Raw genomic sequence first — 25974 nt, 5'->3', positions numbered from 1 at the left:
ATTCTTTACAGCAGTATTACTGCCTAGCCAGTTATTCCCCATTTTGTAATTTTGCATTTGATTTTTTTCTTTGATTGTAGCACTTTGCACGTCTTTACTGAATGTCATCTTGTTGATTTTCAGACCAGTTCTCCAAATTGTCAATCATTTCGAACCCTTATTCTGTCCTCCAAAGTGCTAGCAACCCCTCCCAACTTGGTGTCGTCCACATATTTAATAAGTATACTCTCCACTCAATCCAAGTCAATAATGAAAATATTGAATAGTACCAGACCCAGGCAGCATCCTATTACATACATCCTCCCAGTTTGGCAGCAAACCATTGACAGCTACTCTTTGAGTAAAGTCTTTGAAAATCACTATAAAATCATAAGAATTGCCAACACTGACTGAGTTTCAACGTGCATCTAGGAGCAGGCATCCACCATCCTTCCCTCCCTGTATGGAATGAACAGAGGCTTTTACTACTTAAACTAGAGAATGTCTCAAGAACCACACAGATCTCAGGATGTCAGCAAAGGCCCAGTGCCTTGGGCATCTGCCTGGTGAGGAGGAGAGAATGCCATGAATAGTGGCTGCTCCCCAGCTGCATTTCTTCCAGCACCTATCCTCTAAACATCTGTGGAGCCCTCACACCATAGAGCTATAGCAGAGAAGCTTCTCAGGTTCCAGGGAAGGGGGAGCACACTGAAGAGTTGGTATTCTTTCTCCTCAGCAGGTTATACCGTAATTAAGCTCCCATCTGCTTTTATTAGTAGAGGGGAGAATATGGCCCTGAAAAAGTAGAGAAACAAGACCCAATCTCTTTAGTCACTACCAAAGGTTGAGATTTTTAAAACTGATGCAGGGATTTAGCCACACCGCTCTTATTAATTTAACTGGGAGATGTGTGATGAAATGTCTGTGTCAGCTTTGAAAACTCAGCGTCTTCAGAGAGCAACATACATAGATGTTTTTCATCTACGGTAGTGGAAGTTTTTTCAGTCACCCAAATTGACCTTTCTGCAGTCACAGTCTGATTAAAATCATCCATAACAAGATTTTTTTTTATTCCTTTCTTTATTTGGACAATTTATATACATATGTACAAAAAACACCTATGCCGCCTACTTCCTTTTTTTTTTTTTTTTTTTACAAGTTCATGTGATTTACAAAACAGGACAGCAAAATAACTTATAAAGGATACGAATACTGTACAAAAATAAAACTGATTAAATCATTGTAAAGGTTGGTATTTTATAGTTTACAGATCATTAGTCTGTAGTAAAACAGCATTCTGAAGAACAAGTCCAGTCTGGTGTGTACTGAATGAAGTCCATCTGCAAACTGAAAATAGAATTGTTTATGGAAGTCATCAAAAAATTGTTCACAAAAGTAGCATGCTGTATAGCTATACCTGTAAAGCCTTGGCTTCTTTATGCAATAGTGAAGGGCTTTCTTAACTGAGGAGAGGAGCTGTCCTAACTTCAGCACTATTAAGTATTTCCCGAATAGTATGACAAGTACATATAGTATTAGAGAACCTGATTTTTCTTTCTTTTCCAACACCTGCAACAGTCTCTTACAGAAATTCAGTTTAAAATACAAATGACTATCCTGCAATTTGTTTTGTATGTTCAATCCATTGTCGGCTTTCACTCAAAACGAACAAACAAACAAACCAAAACCCCAAAACTTTCTCAATGTATTTTGTTCGTGGTTAATGAACCATGTTAATCCCATCTGGACGGGGCTGAGATACAGCATGTATTAAAGCAAATCAGAATGTTGGTTTCTGCTTGGGAATTTTTATAGACAGGGTCTTCTCACAAACATAGACATGAGTTTATACATTCCATTTTTTGTACCTGTGAGAGTACCTTACATTTTTTTATAACATGAAAAACAATTTAGTGACCTTTGTTTAAATGTATATTCTGCCCCAAATGTTCAAGCTTGGTTGCTTATAGCTCGACACCTATATCCATATTTAGGCTACTACAGGTAGTTAAATGGTCTGATTTTTTTGTTTTTTGTTTTTTCAAGAGGTACTGATTACCCACAGCTCCCAGTGTAGTCAATAGGAGGTAAGGACACTCGGCATCTCACATGATCCGTCCCTAATTTGCTAAGTACTGCACTTGTCCCACATAATGGCAACAGTACACATAGAACAGCTGCTGGATTGTAGAACTGACTCTAAACTCTGTTAAGTGTTTTTTTTTTGTTTTTGTTTTTAATAGAGAAGGGGAGGATGAGTGTAAAAATATTACTTTGTGAGTTGCTGGGCTACCACATGGTCCTGACCCCAAGGCAGCAGTTACAGTACTGGTAAGCAGAATACATTTTTTACATTGGGTCAATAGAAATAGCCAGGCTACCTATTTATTAGGAAGAACAAATGTCCCTACAAGTTATTTTGGACACCAGAAATTAATGCTTGTTTCTTAAAATAACTGTTTCAAAAAGCTGAAACGGAGGTAGAAAGTGTGCTTGGTTTCCTGATGTCTTCACTGAAGAAAACGCCTCCCTTTTTATTCCACAGACTGCTCAATATCCTTAATGCCTTAAAAGCAGTTCTCTTCACATAGACAGAATTTCTAATGAACTACACAAGTAAAAATGCTATAGACAAACTGATCTCTAAAGCTGGAAGCCAGGTATAATTGTAGAAGAAAATATTCTACTTCTGAGTAGAATTTTATTTCTAGGAAGCAAGCTTTTTTATCAGGTGAAACAATAAGAAGATAACTGTCGCTGCAGGTGTACTAACAAGATTATATATACAAAGTTTTACAAGAGGACCCAAATAACATCCCCAGTGTAACACCACTGACTTCAATGTGGTTAATTCAGAGATGAATTTGGCCCTAGATGTCTGTAATAGGGCTTCACCTCACCTTACGTCTTTTGACGGGGGGGTAAAAACAAAAGACCAGAAGAACGTTTCTGGAAAGAAAAGTGTGTAAACATAATTCTCCACCATACAAGTGGATGAAGAGGGAAAAATCCATAATATTTTTTTTTAAATTCATGCTTTTAACTTAACAAGACGAAAACTCAGATAATGTAAATGATCTTAAGTTTTCCGTCAGTGATGTCTTAACTCCTCTTAAAGAGCAAATCATAGCTTTTAAATAAATGTAATATTGCCATTATAATAAAATATGTTGTATATGACATACAAGTACTATACAAGGTATCTAGTGGTGAGGCTCATGTCATACGGAATATTATGACATGCCTTCTTTATTGTAGTTCTAATTATCTCATGATTATCCCCTCAACTCTATACAACAGCTATGAAAAGATAAAGGAGCCTTAGCTGTTTCCATTAGCATAGACTGCTCTTAAGGAAAGGTCTAGTCTCTCCATAGCACACACAGCTCCCACTGGAATTTATGGGAGTTGGACAAGTGTATGATGAGAATAAACCTTTAAGGCAAGTGTATGAAGAGAAAAAACCTTTTAAAAAGCAGCAGCTTCTAAAGATGGTAGCTGCTATTATGCATCCATTCAAATAAAACAGCAGAATAAAGCACTGTTAGTGGCATTCATATAGTACAGTACGGTATATATATTGTCAAATGAAATTATAGGAACAATTCAGAGAAGTATATTTCTCCTTTCATACTCCTGCCACATTATTTAGGCTGACTGATATTTTTTTTCTGGTAACTTTGAATAATAGAGCTAAATACACATGATGTCAGAAAGTCTGAGTTTTGCTTTTTGTTACTTTTTTTCTTAAAGTATCCGCTTACGTTATACACAGATTTATTGGAAAAAAATTCAAAAGTATAGTTCATACGAAGAAAAATTAGACGCAGTTTTCTTTAGTCTAAATTCAACTTACTTTTGTATATCAATCAGGTGGTATTAGTAACACATGTGATGTATTTCTTAACAGTCTTTAAATGATGGATCATTCTGAGATAGAAGTGAACCCACTTCTAAGATGTGTGCTATGGAGTTTTACTTGAGAATTATTTAAATGATTTGGAAAGTGGTTTTACTAAACAAATTTTAAATACAAGCAGCATTACATTGTTCAACAAAACATGTTTATGACAGCAATCACAAAGACCTTGGAATCACTATTGTGGAGTCACAGGTCAGACCACCCAGTCAGACATATATACACCCGTGTTGATTCTTTAAGTTACAAAAGAAATTAATCATCTACTCTGATCCCCATCTCTGCCCCCAACCTCACTCAGCAGTCACTCATTTAAGACTGTTATCAGCACGGGGGACAAAATATTTATTTTAAATTTCAGCTACATGTGCTTTAAAAATGCAAGTAGGGAATATTAACTGTACAGTGGCAGACTTCTTGTGCTGATCAGTTATGCCTTTACCAATGTCTTTTTTCCCCCAGTGTAGTCCATCATTCAAAATGAGGTGGAGCTTGACTTTTTTGATCTCTTAATCATGCTTGGATGAAACTCAGTGTGGCGACGGGCATGCTTTGTCAGGTGATCGCTCCTCATGAACCGCTTCTCACAGAGAGGACACCTGAACTGCTTTTCACCAGTGTGGGTTCTGTAGTGTCGAGTCAGCTCATCTGACCGAGAGAACTTTTTAAGGCAATCGGGCCATGTGCACGGGAATGGTCGCTCACCTGTAGGAAGGTAATGATGATAAAAACAGAAAGTTTAGAAGGAAAAACAGGAATCTAGAAGATGACAGCAGAGCAATACCAAATAATACCACAGAGCTTACACAAATCAATAAATTTATACACGTGTTGCTTAATCACCGTTAAGGCTGCATTATGGGATATGCCACCAATTCACAACGTGAAAAGCAGGGGAATCAGAGGTGCTGACTCTGTGGGTACTCCAGGGCTGGAGCACCCACGGAAAAAAAATAGTGGGTGTTTAGCACCCACTGTCAGCCCTGCCGATCAGCTCCTCCCCTCCCCGTTCCCAGGGCCTCCCCCCCGCTGGTGATCAGCTGTTCAGCGGTGTGCAGGAGGCGCAGGGAAGGAGGAGTGGGGCAGGGCATGCTCAAGAGAGGAGGTGGGAAGGGGTGGAGCAGGGGCAGGAAGAGGTGGGGGACCCCCTGGGAAATCACAAAGTCAGCACCTATGAAGGGAATAACAAGCTAAGGGGGAAAGTCTTCTGCATTTCTTACCACTTTCACATAGCCTATAGTGCTGTCAATAACACCCTATGGTTATTCACGGCTGTCAATAACAACCCGTACGGTTTCATGTCTCCCTTCAACAGATACCAAAAACCAGTATATACCCTGATTTCATCAAACTGCAGTGCAAAATCTTAACAGGCCTCTGAAGCTGTTGTATGAGCAAATGAGCACGTCTGACTGCCACACGTTCCATACAGCTGAGAAGTTCTTCTGCCCTAACACTGCTGAGGTGACTATTAAGGCTTTGCATTAGAGTAGAAGGTTGATGAAATTGGGGGTACATATTGCTTTTGGGTATCTGGTGGAGGGGGAAATGAAACCTTGTGGAGCATTGCAGTGTATTATTGACAGCGCTGCGGGCAATACGAAACTGGCAAGAAATGCAGGAGACTTTTCCCTTACCTAGTTGTTTCTACGCTTTTCATGTTGTCAGTTGGTGGGGTGTTTCCCGAAGCAACCTTCGCTGTCACCAAATAAAGCCTTTGTGTGTTACTTTCCTAGTGTTTTATACTGGTTTGATGTACTTCAGTGAATTGGTCCCCAAGGGAGAGATGCCAATGGTTGAAATGCAAAATACCTGTATTTTGATGTCATGCTATAATTTACATATTCCAATAATACAGATTATAGTAAATTATTAATGTTATGGGATATCTTCTCTTTGTGTAAATTAAATAAACCAGTTGCATTTAAAAAGAAAACCTGAAAGACAAACCGTCACGTGCAACCAGAATATCCCCTCACACAGGTCAACAGCAAGGTTTGAACCCTTAACCCTCAAAGCAGATCTTTAGTGTTAGAGCTACAAGAGTATTTGCTACCCTCAGGTCAGTCACAAGAGGACCTGACACACTCTTTCACAAGGGGTTACTAAACTGTTTACCAGACAACATTAGCATATTGCAGATCAGGAATCCCAGGGTCTATTGTTGGGTCTTGAAAAGAGAGTTTAGGAGTTAGGCTAACCAAAGCACATTCAATCAGAAAGGCTGTGTGGCTAAGGGATGCTAATTGAGTCTGCCATTTTTAATCCTGGCTTCTACTTCTGACTGTACCTGCAGTGAACTTGTGCAATGTCTCTGTTAATCTAATTTTGTAAAATGAGGTGCCAGCTCATACTTGCCTTCTAGAATTGGGGTTCAAGGACTGGATTGATAATCAGGGTGGTGAGAATCATGGAAATATAAACCACGTTCAATAGAGGTGAAATGTGAATTTGATATCCTCTTTCCCAGCTTAGGGAGCTTCCCCCTAGCTTAGAGGAGTATTGGGTAGGGATGGCTCGCATTCTTTCTATCTCTCTCTCTCTCTCTCCCCTGCCAGTGACCATGTTACAGCATCACTGCTCATTACAGCAGGTTTAGTATAATAAATTTCTTTTCAGTTACGGAGAAAAGTTTAAAATTATGATGCCAATGAAGGACACTTATGTATAACTGATACTGTATTAATCATTGCATGATGAGCAACGTGTGGTGCAAAGCACAGATCCCAGGGCACTTTAGTGTTCTTTCAAAGGTTTTTGGAAAACAGGTGAGACAATCCAGTGTAAAACTTCAGAAAAGGGGACAATTTGAAGCTGATTACTCTCTGTAATAACCCAATTTTAATCAAATTGCCATTAAAAAGATAAATAGTATTAATCTTTATAGTCTATGTTTTGGACTTTTGCCATCTTAATGGGATTTATACAAAACAATGGTTTTAAACTTAAACTGAAAACTTATGACTCATTTTTAAACTATGGAGTCCAGATCAGCAACTCCATAATATTACCTTTCATACTCTGGCTTATGTAAAGCACTTTACAATGATGCTAAATACTTGAGGTGAAATCCTAGTAAAGTCAATGAGAGTTTTGCCATTACTACAGTGAGGTCAGGATTTCACCTTAGATGCACAGTAACTATGTAAGCAAACAAAGTGCCAATTTGTTTCCACCACTAGTTCATAAACAGCTGTTCAGGAAAGCATTTAGGCATATGCTTAACTTTATTCATATAATGCTTAAGTGCTGTCCTGAACAGGGTTGCTTTTCTGAATTAGGACCTAAAATCAGTTACTTGCTGGTTTTCTAAATTGAGATGGAGAGTCCTGATTAGAACACTAGTGTTATGGGATCTTTAATTTTCACCAAGACAGATGCCAGTGGGGTATCAGCCAGTGTATTTGTATAGCATAACTTATAGGCACTCAGATCCTGTGGTAATGAGTGCAATATAAAGAGCTATATAGAACAAAATGACTAGAACTTGGTTTTTATGAGCTGTATCCACAAACTTGCACTTTCTATTTCTTTTCTGAAGCATGTGTGAGTTGTATCCACAAACTTGCACTTTGTTTCCTTTCTGAAGCACTCCTCAAAATTGGGATGATTATTTTTGAATACACAGACTCTTCTAGTATTCCTGTTTCACTAAGTAAAGTCATCTGGAGTTGTGAGAAAAGAAACAAAAAGGGGGACCCAGGCCACCAACACAGTTCCAAATAGAGAAAAACAAAGCTGCTCAATCTCCTGGTTGGCTGCTTCAAGTCAATTCAATTCAACTTCCTAGGCTAAAAAGTTACTGTCCCTTTATTGTCAGATCCAGCAACATGGACTGATGTGCTTCTGGGTGTGGGGAGCAAAACCCATTATTTTTACCCAAAATGTGTTGCTGAACACTTTCAGAAACACTGATTTCAAGAATGGGCAATAACCATTAGATGTGTCCTAGGCACCCATAGGTTGCATTCACAGATATCAAAATCCCTAAAATTAATCCATGAAGATGGCATGAGAAGAAAGGAGTTAGAGCTGAAGGACTAGCTAGACGAAGAAAGAGAACCAGGAGAGGAAAGTATCACAAAGGTCCACTGAGGATAAGATGTCAAGGAGAGGATTACTGACAGAGTCAAAAGCAAAGAATTCAGGGAGAATGATGGGAGTAGATTCTCTGAGATTTGGCCAGAAAATGGTGGCTTTAGACCAGGGGTTCTCAAACTTCATTGTACTGCAACCTCCTTCTGACAACAAAAATTACTACATGACCCCAGGAGGGGGGACCGAAGCCTGAGCCCACCCAAGCTCTGCTGCCTTGGTGGGGGGGGGGGGGTCAAAGCCACTGGCCTGGGAGGAGGGGCCAAAGCCCAAGGGCTTCAGCCCCAGGCAGGGAGACCTGTAATTTGAGCCCCAGCACCTACAGCGGAAGCCCTTGGGCTTTGGCCTGGGGTGGGGCTCAGGCTTCATCCCTGGGCCTCAGCAAGTCTAAGCCAGCCCTGGCGACCTCATTAAAATGGGGTTGTGATCCACTTTGGGGTCCCAACCCACAGTTTGAGAACCGCTGCTTTCAACCTTAGTCTCTCTCTGTCAGAGCTTGATGTCCAGGCTCTGTGTCAATGGAAGCTAGGCATTGTAAACTGCCATTCTGATGTCAGGTTGGGCACTCTTCCACAATGTGAGTTATCGTCTGCAATGCTGTCCCACAGTCTGAGTGTAGGGAAGAAACCAGGCCAAGCTCTCGCATAATTGTAGCAACTCTGAACGAACCAGAGAGTAGCCTGTTGAGGTTGGTCCAAGATGTACAATCATATAGACAAGGAGGAAGATGCAGTGGTGGACTCCTGAATTTACTGAGTGTGTTAGGTTCTCTTTCCTACCAATGCTTCCAATCTATGATGTAGTTTTCAGCACCCTAGCGATGCTGATCATCTGTAGCGCTCTTGTCCAAAAGTGTGTGAGTTGCCATTGCAAAGGGGTGTTGAGAGATTAGCAGGGGTGTAACACCCCCTGTCCACAGGAGTGGGACAACTCCTCTGAAGATGAGCAGACCTTTGAGTTGGCACTGTGTGTTGTTTCCAGTCTGAGAATGGGGCATCAGCCAGCCAGAGATGTAATAGGATAGTTTTGTCAGACTTACTAGTAATAGCCTCTCATTGAAGGAGCTATGTGTGCTAGCACATACAGACTGAAGGTTGGTGTGTAATTCAAGCAGTCGCTAATATGAATGACCAGTATTCTTCATGTCAACAAACTGAATGTGGCAACTGCTCGCCCAGACCATGGAGCACTATTCAGCTACACCAAACAGCAGGGCCAATACAGATGTAGAAAGGACTGAAGAGTGGGCTCCCCAGGAGGCTCCCGACAGTTTTCGTATCAAGGCAGTATGGGAAGAGATCTTCATTTTCAGGAGTCTCAGGTGAGGCCAGCATGTCCGGCTACGGTTGAGTTTTACTCCCAAGTATTTGATAACTGGCTGGAATTTCAGTAGCCATCCTGGGACACAGATTGAGAGGAAGTGATTGACAAGACAACTGTTTAAATGGAAAGTGGTTGCCGTTGTCCTGGTTTCATTGAGAATTCATCTCCCCTGCTGGAATATGTGGTCAAAATAGGAATGTGTTGGCTGAGCTTCTCTTCAACCCTGTGGAAGTCATTTCTGGGGCCCGCAATACAGATGTAATCAGCATACACGTACTTCTCGGCCTGTGTTTCAGGAAGGTCATATGTGTATATATTGAACAAAAGAGGAGCCAAAACTGACCCTGTTTGGGAGGCCATTGTGTAGACATGTAGGGTGAATGATTTTCTTCCCAACTTGCAGGCTGAAGCTTTGGTTAGTGATCATTTCTTTGATGAACTGCACCATCGGCCTACAAGGAATAATTCGCAGCAGCTTGGCAGTCGGCCCAATGTGCCACATGGTGTCATAGCCTGCTGTCAGATTCATAAGGACTACACCAACTTTCCTGACTCAAATGTGTTTTCAGTATATCTACTCTTGGGTGCATCTTGACTCCATCCTGAATGTGAGGCAACTGAGGGTACCTTGACTACCTCACTAATTCACATCAGCATTAGTCTCTCCAACAGCTTGTAAATAACACACAGCAGAGAATTCAGTCAGCCACTCTCTGGGTCTGTCAATGGCTCCCCTGGCTTGGTTACAGCTACAGCCTTTGCTCTGCACCTGGGTACAAATGATTCAAAAATCAAAGTAGCCAGCTTTTGGAAATTGGCCCAAAGTGAGAAAGAAACTTGTGGATGTAATCTAGACCAGGAGCCTTGTCACGCTGCAGTTGATATATAACCAGGTCAAGCTCTTGATTGGTAGAAAGAGCCATCAGGTTCATGTCCACATTCAGAGCCTTCCAACCACCATTTTAACTGCACAGAATGCTCTTCCTCAATTAGAAATCTTGCCATTTGCCACCAGCTGGGATGTGATGGAGTTTGCTGTGTCTGCTGTGACAGGGCCAGGCCAGGTTAGAATCTCTGTTCGGTCTCTTACTAGTCTGCTAGGCTTTGTGACTGGAATGCATGACTTCAGTGAAAGTGGTAAAAGCTGAGTCTAATGGATGAAAACAGTCGCTCATATAATACATTATGAAGTTCAGTCTTCTAGCTACATGGCATGCCTTGTGACCTGTCAGACTTTTCTGCCCCAGACTGAAAAGGATATGCTAGGACTCTGTATGTTGTTAAACTAGAACTCTTATTTTGCCCATGAAGTGGGGACATGACTCTGAAACTATCTTGATTTAGAATTAGCCCAGAAAAAGATTGGCTCTTGGTCAAGGAAGAAGGATGAAAGGAGTAGCAAAGTAGTGAGTCACTCCAGAGCACTAGTAGAGAGGGGGAGAAGACACGTGTTTGAATAATTCTAACCTTCGGAGCTCTGACTCTGGTTTTCAAGGTTTCTCTGTTTCCCGCTCTACCTTTCCAAGTGCAGTTGAAAGCCTTTTTAAATAACCACTGCCCAGAAAGGAGACAATTTAATTTTATAGGTGTGCTGTGTATGCACACACAGGCCATGGTTGCATCTATCCTACAGAATGGGGTTGTTGGGAGTTCATCGTGTAGAGCAGGGGCTCTCAACCTTTTTCTTTTTGAGGTGCTTCCCCCCCCCCCCCAACATGCTATAAAAGCTCCACGGCCCACCTGTGCCACAACAACTGGTTTTCTGCTTATAAAAGCCAGGGCCAGCGTTAGGGGGTCGCAAGCAGTGCAATTGCCTGGGGCCCCATACCACAGGGGCACCCACGAAGCTGAGTTGCTCCGGCTTTGGCTTCAGCCCCATGCAGCAAGGCTTCAGCTTTCTGCTCAGGGCCCCAGTGAGTCTAACACTGGCCCTGCTTGGTGGACCCCCTGAAACCTGTTTGAGGCCCCCCAGGGGGGCTCCAGACCCCGGTTGAGAACCACTGTAGAGTGTACATGTTAGCCATCCTGTTTGGGGTTTAGGTCTACCCCAGATCCTTGTACAGCACTCTACTCAAGGGTTTCGGTTGTACTGCCTTCTCCATGCCTAACTCGCACCTTCTGGCACAAAGTCCTGAAGCATTGGCTTGCAGGACATTTGGCAATGTATTCTGGGACTCCAAGAGAATTGTGGGAGAAGAGGTCAAAATCCCATCACTCTTTGGGAAGCTCAGCAATAACCAGGACATGAACTTAAAATGGAAGTCAGGCTGAAATGTCAGAGCTCACTCTTCGCTCAGCCAGAAATGTTTCTGCTGGAGCTCCTAAAATAAAATCACCACGTATTGCCGGAGAGGCAATATGTGGTGTCCCTGCATTACCTGTGTATACCGAAAATGCCCTAACCACCAGCCTCTAGTCAGTGTCTCTTCCCTATCCAGGGGAAGAAATTTTCAAATTTCAGGTACATTCTGATGCAGAATGGGAACATTTTTGAAGTTTCAAAAAATTTTGTGGGACAGAAAATGCATTTCCACACAGGTCTCATGTAGAAGTTAGCATAAGCTTAGTGCATGATACAAGAAAATGTTAAAACTCTCAACTCTTGAAGAGCAGATAGAGGTAGGAGAAAGAGGACCATCCTCTTTTCCAGGCTTTCAGTGATTCTGTGAGCCTGCAAATCCACTGCTCCCCTTGGCCAGGAAGCCATTCTCAAAGCCCAGAGAAATGGTGATTGATTAGCTGATTTGACAGAGACAGTGTGGTAGTGGAGTATGCATTTAGAAGGCTTTAAACAAGGTGGAGGTGCCTGCTGACGTGCAGCGATAGCGCACTTGGCAGCGGTGGACATCGTATCTGCCTGTTGCGTTCTGCACATTTGTGAAAGCAATAGCGACGTGTTTAAGAGTCTGTGGAATGAGGAACTTGCAACAATTTATGCACAGGCAGACAAGCAGCACTACCAGAATCTGTAACACTTGTTAATGCTGGCTGTACCAGGCATGTGAACCAAATGAATCAGAGATGCTTTGTTCACATTTTGCCAGGGTAGTGTAGAGAGGGGGTGGTGATCATGTTCATTCTGCCTGTTCAAGCCTGAAGGGTTAGCATGCGCTGTCCTTAAATATCCTTGTTTCCTTTGTTGATGGTGGGTTTCACCTTATGTATGCACTTATCGGTTTGAGTCTGGGTAAAGAAAATTATGGCATAATGGAGTGGTGGTATAATGAGGGTAAATTAAAAGTATGTTTAATGGATTCTTAACACTGAAATAAATTATGCAATTTTACTTTATTTAAAACCACAAACATTCAGGACAGCTCCAATAAATAACCAGAGAAAAATAAACCAAGCACACACAAATTTGGTTTACAGGGCTATAGGGCCATAAAATGCATGTCTGGCATACTCCAGTTCTTTGTCCTGTTCACCACCAGAGTGCCAGGAGAACACAGCAGAGGGAGCAGACAGGGATGAGCCAGTTCAGTATGGGATGCAGTTCTGTACCATAGCATCATGCTGAGGTGGTTGTACAATGTAAACAGGTGCTAGGAGAATAGTGCTAGCTGCCTTTGCTTCTCCATGTATTCTCTTTGAAGTTTTCTGTGGACCTCTTGATCCAGCAGCGTCATTTCATCATCATGCCATATACATTCTGTCATTGGCTTTCTGTCCTCTTGCCTAAATTGGTCTTGTCTTTCCAAAAAACGACCAGCTTTTTCCTTCTTGAATCTAAACATTGTATCGGAGTCCCTTTACATGCCCCTCTGAGTCATTTCCATTTCCTTCCAGTGAAATGGTCAACTGTTCAATAATTTGTGATTCCTGATGCCTTTGCTGTCCCATTCTGTGATGTGCCAGCATTTCCACACTGGGCCTGGGTGCAGTCGGGCCCTCTGAAATGAGATAGAAGAAGAATGTTAATAGGCTAATTAATGACATTCCAGGGTTGTCTGTACCAAGGAATGCAATAAAAGTAACTGCTTTTGGTTCCTTTCTCACTCCAATGCCTTCTTACAGCAAGATGCTCTGTTCTTACTATTTAAGATGGTAAGGACATAAACTAACATTCTCTCTGTAATTTAAAATCAATTCTTAGGCAACGGGAATGAAAACAATGTGTGCAGGGGTGGGGCTTGATGGCTGTAGTTCAAAGGGACTAAAAAGTTGCTTAATCCAGGCAAACAGGAGACAGAGAGACTCTTTGTGCTGAGGATTCCAGAACAGGAAACGACAGCTCGGTTTGAACAAGTTAGGAGCAAAGTTGATAATCCTACACTTGAGTTGTTCTCATGGCTGAATATAGGACTTGTTCTGGGACTGAAGAGGTATAGTGAACTTCTGTGGGTGTATAGGGAAATTAGCATTACCCCTAATTTGATTGCTCAGATTGAGCACTGATTTTTACAAAAGACTTTCAGCGATTACTCCTGGAGGACTGGGGAAAAATATGGCTAAAATACATTATCTCTTCTAGATTTCTGCCCTGCGTTGTTGGCTGACCGCAGGGAAGTTCAACACAGTCCTTATTCCACACCCTCACTGGTGGTTAGTATAGAGCAGCTTGTTGTCGAGTAATGCTTATGCCTGTGTGTCTCATCTGTTAAACAGAAAGGCAGAATGAACTATAACAGCTTGATAAGAGTGGATAGCTAAACAGATGCCTTTGGCTGATATATGGGCTGACTGAGACAAGGTCATGGGCATAGTGGGATCATGCTGCACAGTATGTGGTTTCTAGTAATAATACTCTTCTGCTTTTACATTTAGGATATTTCAGGGTTTGATTGACTCTTGGAACAGGTTTTCCTTGGTTGACCTCCATTTTGAGCCTGGCCCTGTGACAAGTTCACTGCATGCCTGAAAATTCTGCCCTACTTGGGACACCTGGCTATGTAGCCAAATGTGGAGAATTATGGTGGGGCTTGTCCATCTTGACAGAATCTGGGGGAGCTGAACCTGGGAGGGAGGGTAAAGAAAGCTTCCCCTTATGCTGTAGTGTAGAGCTAGGGAGAATGGGGTCTTCTAGCATCATGTGATCTTATAACCACCCACAGTAAGAGTATGGTGTTTGAAAGAACCAAAGAACATGTTCCCACAGCCCCCAAGCATGCAAAACCAATCCTGAGTGCTGCAAATAATAAAATCCAATGTACCTTGTGTGCTCCTTTGTCTCCTACGTCCACCCCAACCTGTTTGGCTGCTGTAGCCAGATCTTGAGCTTCTCCAAAGAGGTCTTGGAATCCTGGTAAGGTCTCAGGCACCTCCTGGTTCTGGCCCACATCCCTTGTCATGGACTGGGCTATGATGAATATTTCTCCTTCCTCTTCTCCTGATGGCCCAGGTGCTAGGTGTCACAGTGCCATCCAAAGTATCTCATGCTTTGTAGATGGATGAGTGCCAAAAATACTGTCCACTTCATTGGGGAGAAAAAAGGCAGGTTTTCCTCCTTACCCCAGACTGGCTGCAGTTATCTCAGGCCCTTTTGTGGCCCTTTTACTTTTCTCCTGGTGTTGTCTTTCCCCCAAGTGGGTGATTCCCTGCCACGCACTATATTTGCGTCACTCAGTCATAATCCAAAGTTTTCCTAATTAGAGTTCAACTGCAATTGAATCTCACAGGCATCTGGGTATCTGCCTCTGGCCAGCTCACAGCATTCCTTTACAATAGCTTTTTCCTTCTGAAATTGTTCCAAAATTGACTTGCTGAAACACACAAAGCTAAGGTGACTGACAAAAACCAGCACACAATGAGATTGAAGGTATGCAGTACTATTTATACAGGCAAGGGACTTCAAGAAAACTTGATCCTGAACAAGCAAGGTAGAAGAACTAGGCTAAACAGACCCCCTAAGTGGTGACTAGTGCTCTGTGGGACAGTGATGGGAGGACAATTTGCACCATAGAGATTTAATAATTTTATTAAGATAATGTTGAAGTAAAAAGAAAACGGTACAGAGTTTAGGCATAGAAGTTTCTGACTGCACCACCTCTTTGTATCTACAGTGGCACTGTACCAATGGAGCCTCACAGTGATGTGGGCAACACAGTAGCTAGCCTTGCTTGGAGCAAGATAGATTACTATCTACAATCTGCCCCGTAGATAGTAATTTTGTGGGCAGACACATGACAGGTGTGCTGGGAGGTTTAAATGGCAGTTAGCTTGCCAAATTGCTCAAGTATGGGTAAGATCCAAAGCCACAACATACACATAACCACCAAACTTAAGCTCAGTATTGCTGCAGGATTCCTACATCTTTGACTGCACCAATTTACATCTGTTGCCCCTATGTTCAGGAGCGAAAAAAGGTGTTTTCATTTTATCTATGAATTCCCCCATTGATTAATTAATTATTCATCATGTAAAGTGTGCTAGACTATTCAACAGGACAACCTGAGACACACTCTTGCTTAGGTATTTATAGGGTGCCAGTCACTATAATTAGCATCAGTTCTCAAGCCATTTAAAAAAAACAGAAAAAAGCCAGAATGCACCATTTTGCTGCATACGCACTGACCATGTATAGTGCAAGGTGAAGAATGAAAGCAATAACCACTATCATGGGTTTACTTTACAGTTATCAGCGGTACTGGAATGCCATTCTGGCTCCCCCAAAAAAGTGCCGGCATGGCATTCCAGAACATTCCTGCACAAGAGTGCTTGGCTGGCATCTAAACACAGGATTAAGACAATCATAGGATTATTTGAAATGGGCTCTGTTCTTGGTATCCTAGGATTTGGCAATTTAAACTTAACTTGGTTTTCCCCAACTCTTTCCTCTCTTTCAGGTTTGGCAGCTCTGTCAGTTCATGAATGTGAGGATGGTGCAGTACTGCAGTGCAGTGAACTGAAGGTGAATGTGCTCACCCACAGTGATCCTAATGGTTAAACGCACAAATGGACAAAATCAGGTTAGGAAGAAATATACCAAGTGTTCTCCAGTACCAAGGCACAACAGGGTGCGATAACTCATTAGAGTCAGTTCTTCCAATATGTCCTCTGCTGGCAACAGGAGTTACATTCTTGGTGTGAAAGGATAAAGTAAAGCAGTTGAGATAAGGCCACTTTGTTGTTCTCTGATTCCCTTCTAAATGTGCTTTTCCTTGCTTTGATGGGGTGCTGTGACCACTAACACTTTTTGGTAGTTTTCCAAATGTGAAATTTAACAAATTCTCTTTTTTTAAAAAAAAAAGCATATTGAAAATATGAGAGTGATTTTTGCCTAACTTGCTCACCCTCCTAGCCTTTCAAGCAATGTAATCAAATTTTATCAAATATTACAATTTTCTCCTGGATAGAGAACATGTCCATTAAGTAACAATACAAGTTTTCACATTTTTATAAATCCCTGAGAAGAATGGTTTCACACATTTTTATCAAGATACCCTTTGAGCACTGCTATCTGATCTTCAGCCATATTATAAATGCACTACCTGTGTAACGTGTACTAATAAGGAGCTTAAAATGTTAGATTTCAGATTGTTTCCATTTGAAACTTAAAAGCACCAAGAAAATGCTCCAAACTTTGCCCATTAATATACACATCTGTACTGTCTGAAACTAGGGATAGTTCAGAAAATAAATGGGAAAGTAATGCAGTCAGGAGCAGCCTAAACTAATAAGGGGCCTGGATTCACGATGCAGTTTGTGTTGCAGCATCCATCAGTTGTCTCTATTGTGACAGAAATGCTGCTCCCTGCCTTCCCTCTGGACAGTAGAATTCAGATCTGTGACTCCATGTCTCTGCCCTTAACCTATTGCTGAATATCACCAAAGGCAAAATGTCAAAAGGAGGAGTTCAAGGGCATAGCTTCTGTTGTATTGTTACAAAACTCTTGCACTGTTGGATTGGCTCTGACTCACATATTGACATGGGTTCCTCTAAGGCCCTATTGAGGAGGCAGATAATGTATATACCTCATGCACTTTATAGCACAGTCAAGGGGATCTGTATCTTCCAAGCACTTATAATACAAGGAAATCCTTGTTCATTATGAATATTTAATATGCACAAGCATTTACAGCCAAATCTTAGGAGCAAGTGCATCTGCTACATGGAGCACTCAGGACCTCTGGTCTGCCTGGGTTCCCTAACTGAGTAGAGTTCTACTAATCCTGTAACAGACAGCCCACAGAATTAGCCTCCTGGTACCTATGCTGCTGCCCATATCCTTTCTTGCCACATGGGGGAGACCATCACCACCAATTGCCATTTGTCCAATTACTGGCTTTCTTTCATCCTCCTTATTTACACCCTCCTTTCACCTTCCATTTTTTTTATTAAAAACTTTAAAAAGCTATGAACCCCAGCCCTACCCTCATTCAAAATAGAACTTGGTAACAAAGAGACTGTATTTCCAAGCTAATGCGCTGTACTGCTCTAAATCAACCATCCACCCACTTCCACCTGGCCTCTACACTGCACCAGTGACTTCAGTCTTGACTGCCCCTCTGTCTGCAACTGCATCGCCTATGGTTCTATACCTTCTGTGCTATTCCCTATGCATGGAATAGCCTTATAGAGTTCATTTGGAAGACCCATATCCTTGCCACATTCAAGTTTCTCCTGAAGACCCACCTTTATCATGATGCTCCTGGGAAAGCTGCCACTGACAACAACTCTGAGAAGTAGTTTGGGTATAATTTTACATGTCCTATTTTTATTATATTTGTATACACATTCTAAACATAATTGCATATGTATTGAATCCTTCTCCTATCCTCAGGACAGAAAGAGAGAAACAGTCTTTAAATTGTGAGTTCCTTGAGGAACATGGCCAGGCCTCCTCTTCTATTTGGAAAGTTCCAAGCACTTCATAGGTGCTACCAGAAATAAATTTATAATAGTAATCTTGCTCTTACTAATGTTTCAGTCCAAAACGCAAGACATCACTAAAATTAAATATTAATTTTCAAGCTAGCTTTGAGCAGGAGTCATGAGGCAGGCCATAGGCAACCAATCATCAGATGGTTACTTTTGGTCTCTGCAAGAGGGGCTGGTTTTGAACGAGCAGTTAAGGAGATAAAAGAAATCTCTGATAATGCAGTCCCCCTCTTCTTGTAACTTAGTTTGGTACTTCATCCCCCATCTTCTGTAAGCCTGAACAAGATGTGCCAGTGTGTTTTTAGTTTCACAGCAATACAACATCCATGAGTAGTCACTAAACATTTTGAACTTGTTTAGTTGCTATGTATGGGTGAAACGGAATATTAATAAAAGACAGACCATGGGTACAATGAGTAGACATTATGAAACTATTTTTCAAGATGGAGAATAAGATAAATATTAGAAATGTAAGATGGCAGTAACTATTGATGAGCATCTACTTTAACTAAGAGTGCTAAAGGCTGCAAACGTAGTGAGAAATCAAATCTCTGCCCTGGAAAGCAAGTTCACATTAAGAAATGCCAGGTTGATCTTAAGGGTTCATGAAACCGTGGAGATGAATGGGTTTTGTTTAGTTTTTTTAAATGAATGAAGGAAGCAATCACTTAAGATAGTTAACGCTACAATGTGTAGTCATATATGTCCCTGGCCAATCCAATCAAGAAATACCTCACTGTGGCTATGAAATGTATCACTCTTGGAATGACTTTAAATCCGGCATGTGTATTTTACATTCATGTGCCGAATTCAAGAATCCTACGTGCCCATGGTACTGTCTTGATCTCCCTTAGTGACTTACCTGTTTTGTTTCCCTTCCAAAGATGGCACTGGAGTAATCTGTGATTTATAGGTACAGATTTTGGGTGAACTGTGGAGGCTACACCCAGCTTTTTCTGTTATCCCATTCACGAAGTAATTCTCTTGATGAGGAGTATCATTTACTATTCCATCAGCTAAAGTTAACTCAGTTCACACTGGAAAGTGCTGAAAGTTTATTACTCAAGAATATAGCTGAATATTTGTGGTGTTATTTAATCACTGAAAACTGCAGTACACTGTTAACATTAACCTTTACAGTGGAGTCGCATCATACGCACATTTAACTTATGCGAATTCAACTATACGCACTCGGCAAAAAACAACAACTCCTCGCGGCGGTGGAGTACTGTACAGGAGTCGACAGGAGAGCGCTCGGGGGAGGTCGATTTATCGCATCTAGACTAGACGTGATAAATTGACCCCCACCGGATTGATTGCTGCCTGCTGGTCCCCATCTCGCCACGCTCTGATTCTAGTGTTTAAAGATATGTATTTTTCATACAACGTGGCCCTAAACGCAAGCCAACTACTTCATCTGATGCTCAACCGAAGAAACAGCAATCTGTTCCAACACTGGAGGAAAAATTGGCTGTGTTGGACTTATTGAGAGACGCTATGTCGGTCTCCAACGTGGCGCGTAAATACGGCCACAACGAATCTAGCATCCGTGCCATCAAGATTTGAGAGAGAAATTCGTCAAGCCGTGGCATCAAGTGCACCAATAACTGCTAAGGTGATGAGCCAGGTGCGTGATAAGACTTTACTGAACACTGAAAAGGCATTAAACTTATGGCTGGAAGACATGAACAGTAAACTCTTAGCCTCTACGCACTGTTCAAATCTCCCGCCGAAGAGGGACAGCCTTCTGATGAGAAGGAATTCAAAGCCAGCCAAGGATTGGCTTAACAGTTTTAGAAACCGATTCAACCTCAAAAACATGCAGACTACTGGTGAAGCTGCATCTGCCGATGAAGAGGCAGCAAAAGCCTGCCCTGAACAATTAAAGAAAATCATAGAAGAAAAGGGCTATCTTCTGAAACAAGTTTTTAATGCTGACGAGACTGGGCTCTCCTGGAAAAAAATGCCCAACTGCACTTACACTTCAAAATCAGAAAGACAAGCTGCTGGCTTCAAAGCAGCTAAAGACCGTATGACTGTGTTTTGTGGCAATGCAGCTGGGCATTTAATAAAGCTGGGCTTGCTCTACAGGGCTGCAAATCCCCGTGCCCTAAAAGGCAAGAACAAAAATCTCCTGCCTGCATTCTGGCAATCAAATAAAAAGGCTTGGGTGACAGCAGCATTATTTCTGGATTGGTTCCACAAGTGTTTCATTCCGGAGGTCAAGCGGTACCTCGAAGAGAAAGGACTTGACTTTAAAGTGTTGCTGATCATAGACAATGCTCCTGGCCATCCGGTTTGCGCATAACGACGTTGAAGTCTTCTTTCTCCCTTTTTTATTCTGTCATTCTTCCATCTCTCTCTTTTTGACTATGTGCGATTTTTGCCTCATGCGCGGACTTTAAAACCTACTTGATCTAACAATACTGGTGATAGGAAATTGGAAGCAAAGTGGAATAGGGTTTACCTAGGCCACATATGAAGTGGATACCCATGGAAACCTAGTACAGTGGAGTCACATCTTATGCGGGGGATAGGTTCTAAAGTGTCGTATGTTAATTTGCATGTCAACATGCAAAATGCTATTCCAGTTGATGTCTACTTCAGAATAGGATGGATACCTGAGCTCTGGGAACAAACTGGAAATGATACTGTCATTTCCTCTGTCTTTTGCAAGCCAGAAATTTGCAAATCTTCACCTACATTTAGCTACCATAGTTCTGAGTAAGTATTGGACCTGAAATGGTTGGGCAGATACCACACAGGCCCTAGGGTAGGTTAAAAGACAGAGTTTAAATAAAAAACCTAGTTTTGTGACAAATGTCTTTCCCTTCTTCTCAAGTTTCTGTCTGTAGCTATGGGCTGGAAGTGGGCAAATGGAATGATTTTTCTCCCACAAACTTCACTTGTTGAGGCTTAAAAATCAGGACTACATTCTATCCACAAAGTTCTTTACTAGGAAGATATAAATAGAAGTTCAGGTGGACTTTCCCTTCTCCATAAGGTTCTATGGAATGACTACCAACCCAACAAGATGAGCACGACTGTATTCCTTTCCTTGCTCCCACAGGCAATCAGAGAGGTTCCTTAATAGTTGAATAACACACAACCATTCTTCTTGTTCACCTGTCCTCCCTGAGCTAAGCATGCTGCTTTATTAGCCCTTCAGCATGGAGAGCGCAAGACAGGTAATCAAAACCAGGTCTTCCTCATTGCAATGCAAAGTAGTACAGTATTGCTAGGCCAAAAGGAGAGCCTGTTCAATGGGAGTTTAACTGTAACTCAGATTTAGCCATTTTCTTTCATGAATCTGCTCTTAGTGCATAACTATTGCAGCAGTGCCCTGTGGTATATCTTCCTGTGATAAAAATCTCCTCTTTTACCACCACCACTATTAGAGAAAGTTCAGAAAAGAACAAAGTAACCTACAACAGAGATGCTATGATTGGAAGGTAAACTTCCAACTTCTGGTGCTATTGATTTCCTCTGACTCTCTACTTTTACACTTTTATGCACAACTCTTATTTATAGCAACTTTTAAACAGCCCCATGCACCAGTATTGTGTCTCCTATTGCATGTATGGTAATGGTTTTATTCAGACACTTGAATTAAAAGGACTTGTATGACAATTTAAATTAAAAAAAAGGCTACAATTACCATGTTTACAGTTTTTGAGGAGAGCCTGTGGACATCTCAATTACTATAGCAGTTTTGGGGGTTGTTTTTTTTACTGCTAGGTTAACATTTTACCATACTACCTCACCCGCTAAACTGCTTGTGTATATTAGCAAATCCAGTCTTACGAATTTAGTCCTGGTGAAAAACCCCATTGTGACACTACTGGAGACTTATGTCCTCTATGGAACAGGAAGAGCATGGATAATGAAATAATCTTTGTTGCCCTGTCAATGTGACCCATCCCCCCAGGCTAACTAGGCTACCTGGAGGGGGTCAAAAGTTAGGTTAAGGGTAACATTTTCAAAAGTGCACAAATGACTTAGGAGCATATGTCCCATTAGAAGTCATCGGACTTAGGCCCAGATCCTTAAAGGTATTTAGGTATTGCTCCACTCAGCATCTGAACACTGAAACCCGAAGCAGCCAGCCACTCAGGCTCCCTGTACAATGCATGGGGAGAGTTAAGCACTTAAGGAAGAGATTTTCAGAAGCCAGTCAGCTGACCAGGGAGTTGTCTAGGCTAGCCAGGAGTGAAATGCTAAGGAGAGGGATGGGGCTTAGGCATCTAAGTAGCTGAACTGGTGCATGTGGCCTAGAGATAGGTGCCTCCCACCACTCAGGGCTCATGGCTGAGGATCCTCTCCTGGAGTTAGGCACCTAAGCCAGACCAGCCACTTAGGTAGGCCATATCTTAGCAACCAAAACAGTCTCTTTCCCCTGTTCTCACTTGATATCTTTCTCACACTCATTATACATTTCCCTATGCCCCCATGTCTCTTTGGTATGGGTACTCTTTTGTCCTTCCACCTATTGGTGACCTGCCTTCAGCTGTGGCGTCTGACAAGTATCAGGTCTTAAGACATGTTCAGAGCATGCCTACCAGATCAGGCCCCACTGATGAGATAGGCATCCCCCCATGTAATCTCACTCTGGGGCTTTGGCTTGAGCTGGAGCAGCTCATTAACTGTGGGGTAGCTTTGCAAATGCTGACTAGCAGAAACTAAGGCAGCTAGGATACTTAGGCACCTATGGGGTTAGGTGGCAGCTCCCTGGCAACTTTGAAAGTGTCAGTGGTGCCTAAATGGTGGACTTAGGCACCTAGGTACCTTTAAGGATTTGGGCCCTATGTCATTTATATGCTTTTGAAATTTCCCCCAAGGTCCATTCAATTCTTGGTCTCTTTGCTGATTTTGCCAACAACGTTGCAAGTTTGTCATGATGGAGTTTATGTTGTGTGTGAGAGAGATAAAAAGGGAGAGTGATGTCATTAGAAACTAGACTCAGACTACCAGTTCATTTCACATAGGCCACCAAACAACCATAATATAATGGTAATTTACCTTTGGCCACTACTGACCTATATTGCATTCAGAACACTGATGTAAAAACGAATAGCTCTGTAACCCTCTATTACTAGTATTTTGAGCCATCCAGTCCCCTCATGGGAGCAGATTAAAATGATGGTGAACAGGTGCTATCAAAACACAAATTGTAAAGCTTTGGAATGCACTTAGCTTTGAAAGTTAAGAACAGTGGTTGAGAATTACCCAATATCTGATCTTTAAAAGCAGTTGCCCTTCTAGTTTGTGTGTATCATACTCATGTGCTTGTATTTTAAAAATATGGGCCACATTCCATTGAAGTCAATGGAAGTGTGCCCATTTACATCAGCAGAGAATTTGCCCCTCTATTCTTGCTTTGCTTATGGGGGGGTAAGGGGGAGAAGCATTTCCTTAAAAACATTTGCTCATTAAAAATTTGCTCAATACCGTCACAAAAAGAGTCTGCTAAAAGCAGTGTTATAATATAAATGGTTACAATGAAGGTGGCTGTCATATAATTTAGGACCCAGTGTGCTGTAACCTTATACCAGCAAGTCTGAATTAAGAGGTATACCAGTTCATAATCTTTGTAAATTAGAATATTAACCACCTCACAACTTTCCTTCAGTGTGCTGATTAATCAAAATATATTTGCCTTGTCAAGGATGGTTACATTTCTAAAGGTGGAATTGACACTGCCTTTCTCCTCCTCTGTTTTTCAGATCTTAGTTCATTAATTACTAGACCTTTCACATTCTGATTTATGTAGGGGTTAAACTTTTCAGGTTTCCTTATGAGAATTCGTAAAATTCGTCATCAATCCACGACCTCAGAAACTGACCACGCCCTTAATCTCACAGCAGAGCTCATGGGGACAAGTCCTAACCCACAGGATGAATAAAATGAATCTCTGAAATCTGACTTTGTAAGTAGGGGATGATGAGTTAGCTTCCGACTAGCTATCTTGTCAAAATTCTATGCTGTACTAATCAGTGTTATTTTAAAACTCTCTGAAGACTCCTGGTCAAATGTAAAGCCAGCTTGGCAAGCACAAAAAACAACAAGCATAAGGCTAAAAGAATACTGAGCAATCCCTAGAAGGCTCTACTGCATTCAGGGTGTGCAGCTTCCATGCAATTTTTGGTTAATTCTTGCTACTCTCATAGAAGCAGATTATACCATTTTTAGACTGAACAGCTCCTCTACTGGCCTGATCTTCTCCATATAAACCTCTGTTACAGATGCAGAGAAGAGAAAAAAAATCTCAACAACATGACAAACCCGTAGAACACCCTTTGCTCTCTACCCTAAACATTCCATATAATTTCAGTAACATACCATGCTTTCATAGACTGAATGTAGCCAGAAAGCCATTGCATTCATCACTGATAATAACAAGGATGAGAGACAAAAATGGAGGATGGGAGGAAAACAGGTTAAATAGTAAAATAATCTCTACGGAGTTCAAACCAGGACAACCAACTTCCTTAACGTTAATATTTGTCTGTATTTGCAGCATTTAAGAACAAGGATAATGTTCATGACTTAAAATCAGTGTTGCATAGCCAATGCTGCTGTGTAACACTGAGTTAACCCCAACAGCCCCCTCTGCAATTGAGAGACCACAGCTAACCTGTATGCACTCTGTAATGGGCTTTAAGATGGGAGGATTTTCCATAGACTTTGCCACATCCACTGTATGGACACTTGTGTCTCTTTTCAGTGGCTAGTTTCCCCTTTGCAGGCACTCCACTGTGGAGGAGAGAGAGAGAGCTGGGCACACTGCCAGAATCCTGTCTTTCCACTGGGCTGTGGGAAGGACTCGACCCAGATTCAGTGGTCACGTCGCTGTCTGATCCTACATCCTCATCTGGACTTTCTACACTGTCACTGCAGATGGAAGGGGTTGGGAGGGGTCTGTACTTGTTCAGGTCCAACAAGCTTTTAGCAATTGTGACCAATGTGCAATAATCCTTCCAGGCATCCCTGGGGTCATTCAGGTCCTTGGTCACTTCTTCATCAGACATTTTCAGTAGCTCTGCATCCTGAGCCCCCTGTTCCTGTACCACAGAGCGATTGGAAATGGAAACCAGACACTGAGCAGCAACAAAATCCATGTAGGCAACTGCTGACATTCTGCAGATGAGTAACCACCAAGAAAGAGAACCAAAATCCAGGCACCGAAACTTCTCTGTCGTACCCCCCCGGGGTTTTTAATCAGCACACTGGTGCCTTCAGCCTCCAAGATCAGTAGCGAGGGGGTGGGGCGGTGTGCGTTAGTATCCAAGCAAGGAGTCGAATTCAGCCACTGATCTTTATATAACAATCCATGACTCCAAAGGCAGCATCCACAATCTGGTGCTACACTGGGACTTCTTGCACTCCTAGACCCCTTACCCGTGATCACCAGAAACTCTAGATTTCAATTCACTCCCAATGACAAGCACATTGACAGGCTATAATAAGGCTCTCTTGGAAATACTGTCACTAGTGGTGATTTCAAGTAATCCAGCGTTTTAAAAGGACCCAAGGTGTGTCCCCCCCCCAAAAAAAAAATCGCAGGAGGAGCTCAGGAGATGCACCCAGCCGCTTTGCCTTCGTTAGAATTCCCTGTACATTCACCCACTCATCAAGACGCTCTGTTGAAATAGCAGACAAAGCTCCAGGTCTACAAGACTCTTGCCTCCCCTCTGCCCACTGCCTGATTCACTCCCCCCTCGCCTGCCGCTCCTCACTGTTCCGGCATGCTCTTGCTCAGTAACAATTTCGCAGAATCCCATCACGTAAGGTTCCAAGCCCCCCACCAATTGGTCAGCGGGGAGGGTGATTCAACTCT

General features: G+C 42.1%; 1 protein-coding gene and 1 long non-coding RNA gene across 4 annotated transcripts; one reads left to right on the top strand and one right to left on the bottom strand.

The window, feature by feature from the left end:
- Positions 1-1039: 1039 nt before the first annotated feature.
- KLF9 (KLF transcription factor 9) lies at positions 1040-25974 on the bottom strand. 3 transcript variants are annotated; one of them, XR_007356722.1, is made up of 3 exons: positions 24772-24875; positions 14470-15018; positions 12586-13209 (listed from the first exon to the last, which is right to left on the bottom strand). XR_007356722.1 is itself a non-coding variant. In XM_048850437.2 (2 exons), the coding sequence occupies exons 1-2, from the start codon at positions 25271-25273 to the stop codon at positions 4374-4376; spliced, it is 732 nt and encodes a 243-aa protein (XP_048706394.1). In that variant the 5' UTR covers positions 25274-25974; the 3' UTR covers positions 1040-4373. The 3 variants fall into 3 exon arrangements, 2 of the variants coding, with proteins under 2 accessions (XP_048706394.1, XP_048706395.1); XM_048850437.2 differs by lacking the exons at positions 12586-13209; positions 14470-15018 and adding an exon at positions 1040-4603 and having other exon boundaries at positions 24772-25974; XM_048850438.2 differs by lacking the exon at positions 14470-15018 and having other exon boundaries at positions 24772-25974.
- LOC142072201 (uncharacterized) lies at positions 5045-21791 on the top strand. The gene is made up of 2 exons (XR_012668593.1): positions 5045-5362; positions 16102-21791. It is a non-coding gene; the product is annotated as an uncharacterized LOC142072201 (long non-coding RNA).

The sequence above is a fragment of the Caretta caretta genome, chromosome 5 (genome assembly GCF_965140235.1).
Source record: "Caretta caretta isolate rCarCar2 chromosome 5, rCarCar1.hap1, whole genome shotgun sequence".
Classification (NCBI taxonomy): domain Eukaryota; kingdom Metazoa; phylum Chordata; order Testudines; family Cheloniidae; genus Caretta; species Caretta caretta.
The sequence above is the reverse complement of the archived record's forward strand: the minus strand, read 5'-3'. Positions and strand labels throughout refer to the sequence as shown.

What these genes read in the sequence shown, in the direction of transcription:
- KLF9 (XM_048850437.2), bottom strand. Translation starts at nt 25,273, where the DNA reads ATGTCAGCAGTTGCCTACATGGATTTTGTTGCTGCTCAGTGTCTGGTT. An exon ending in CCATTACAGAGTGCATACAG is followed by an intron (nt 4,604 to 24,771) that starts GTTAGCTGTGGT and finishes ACCTTCCTACAG; the next exon opens with GTGAGCGACCATTCCCGTGC.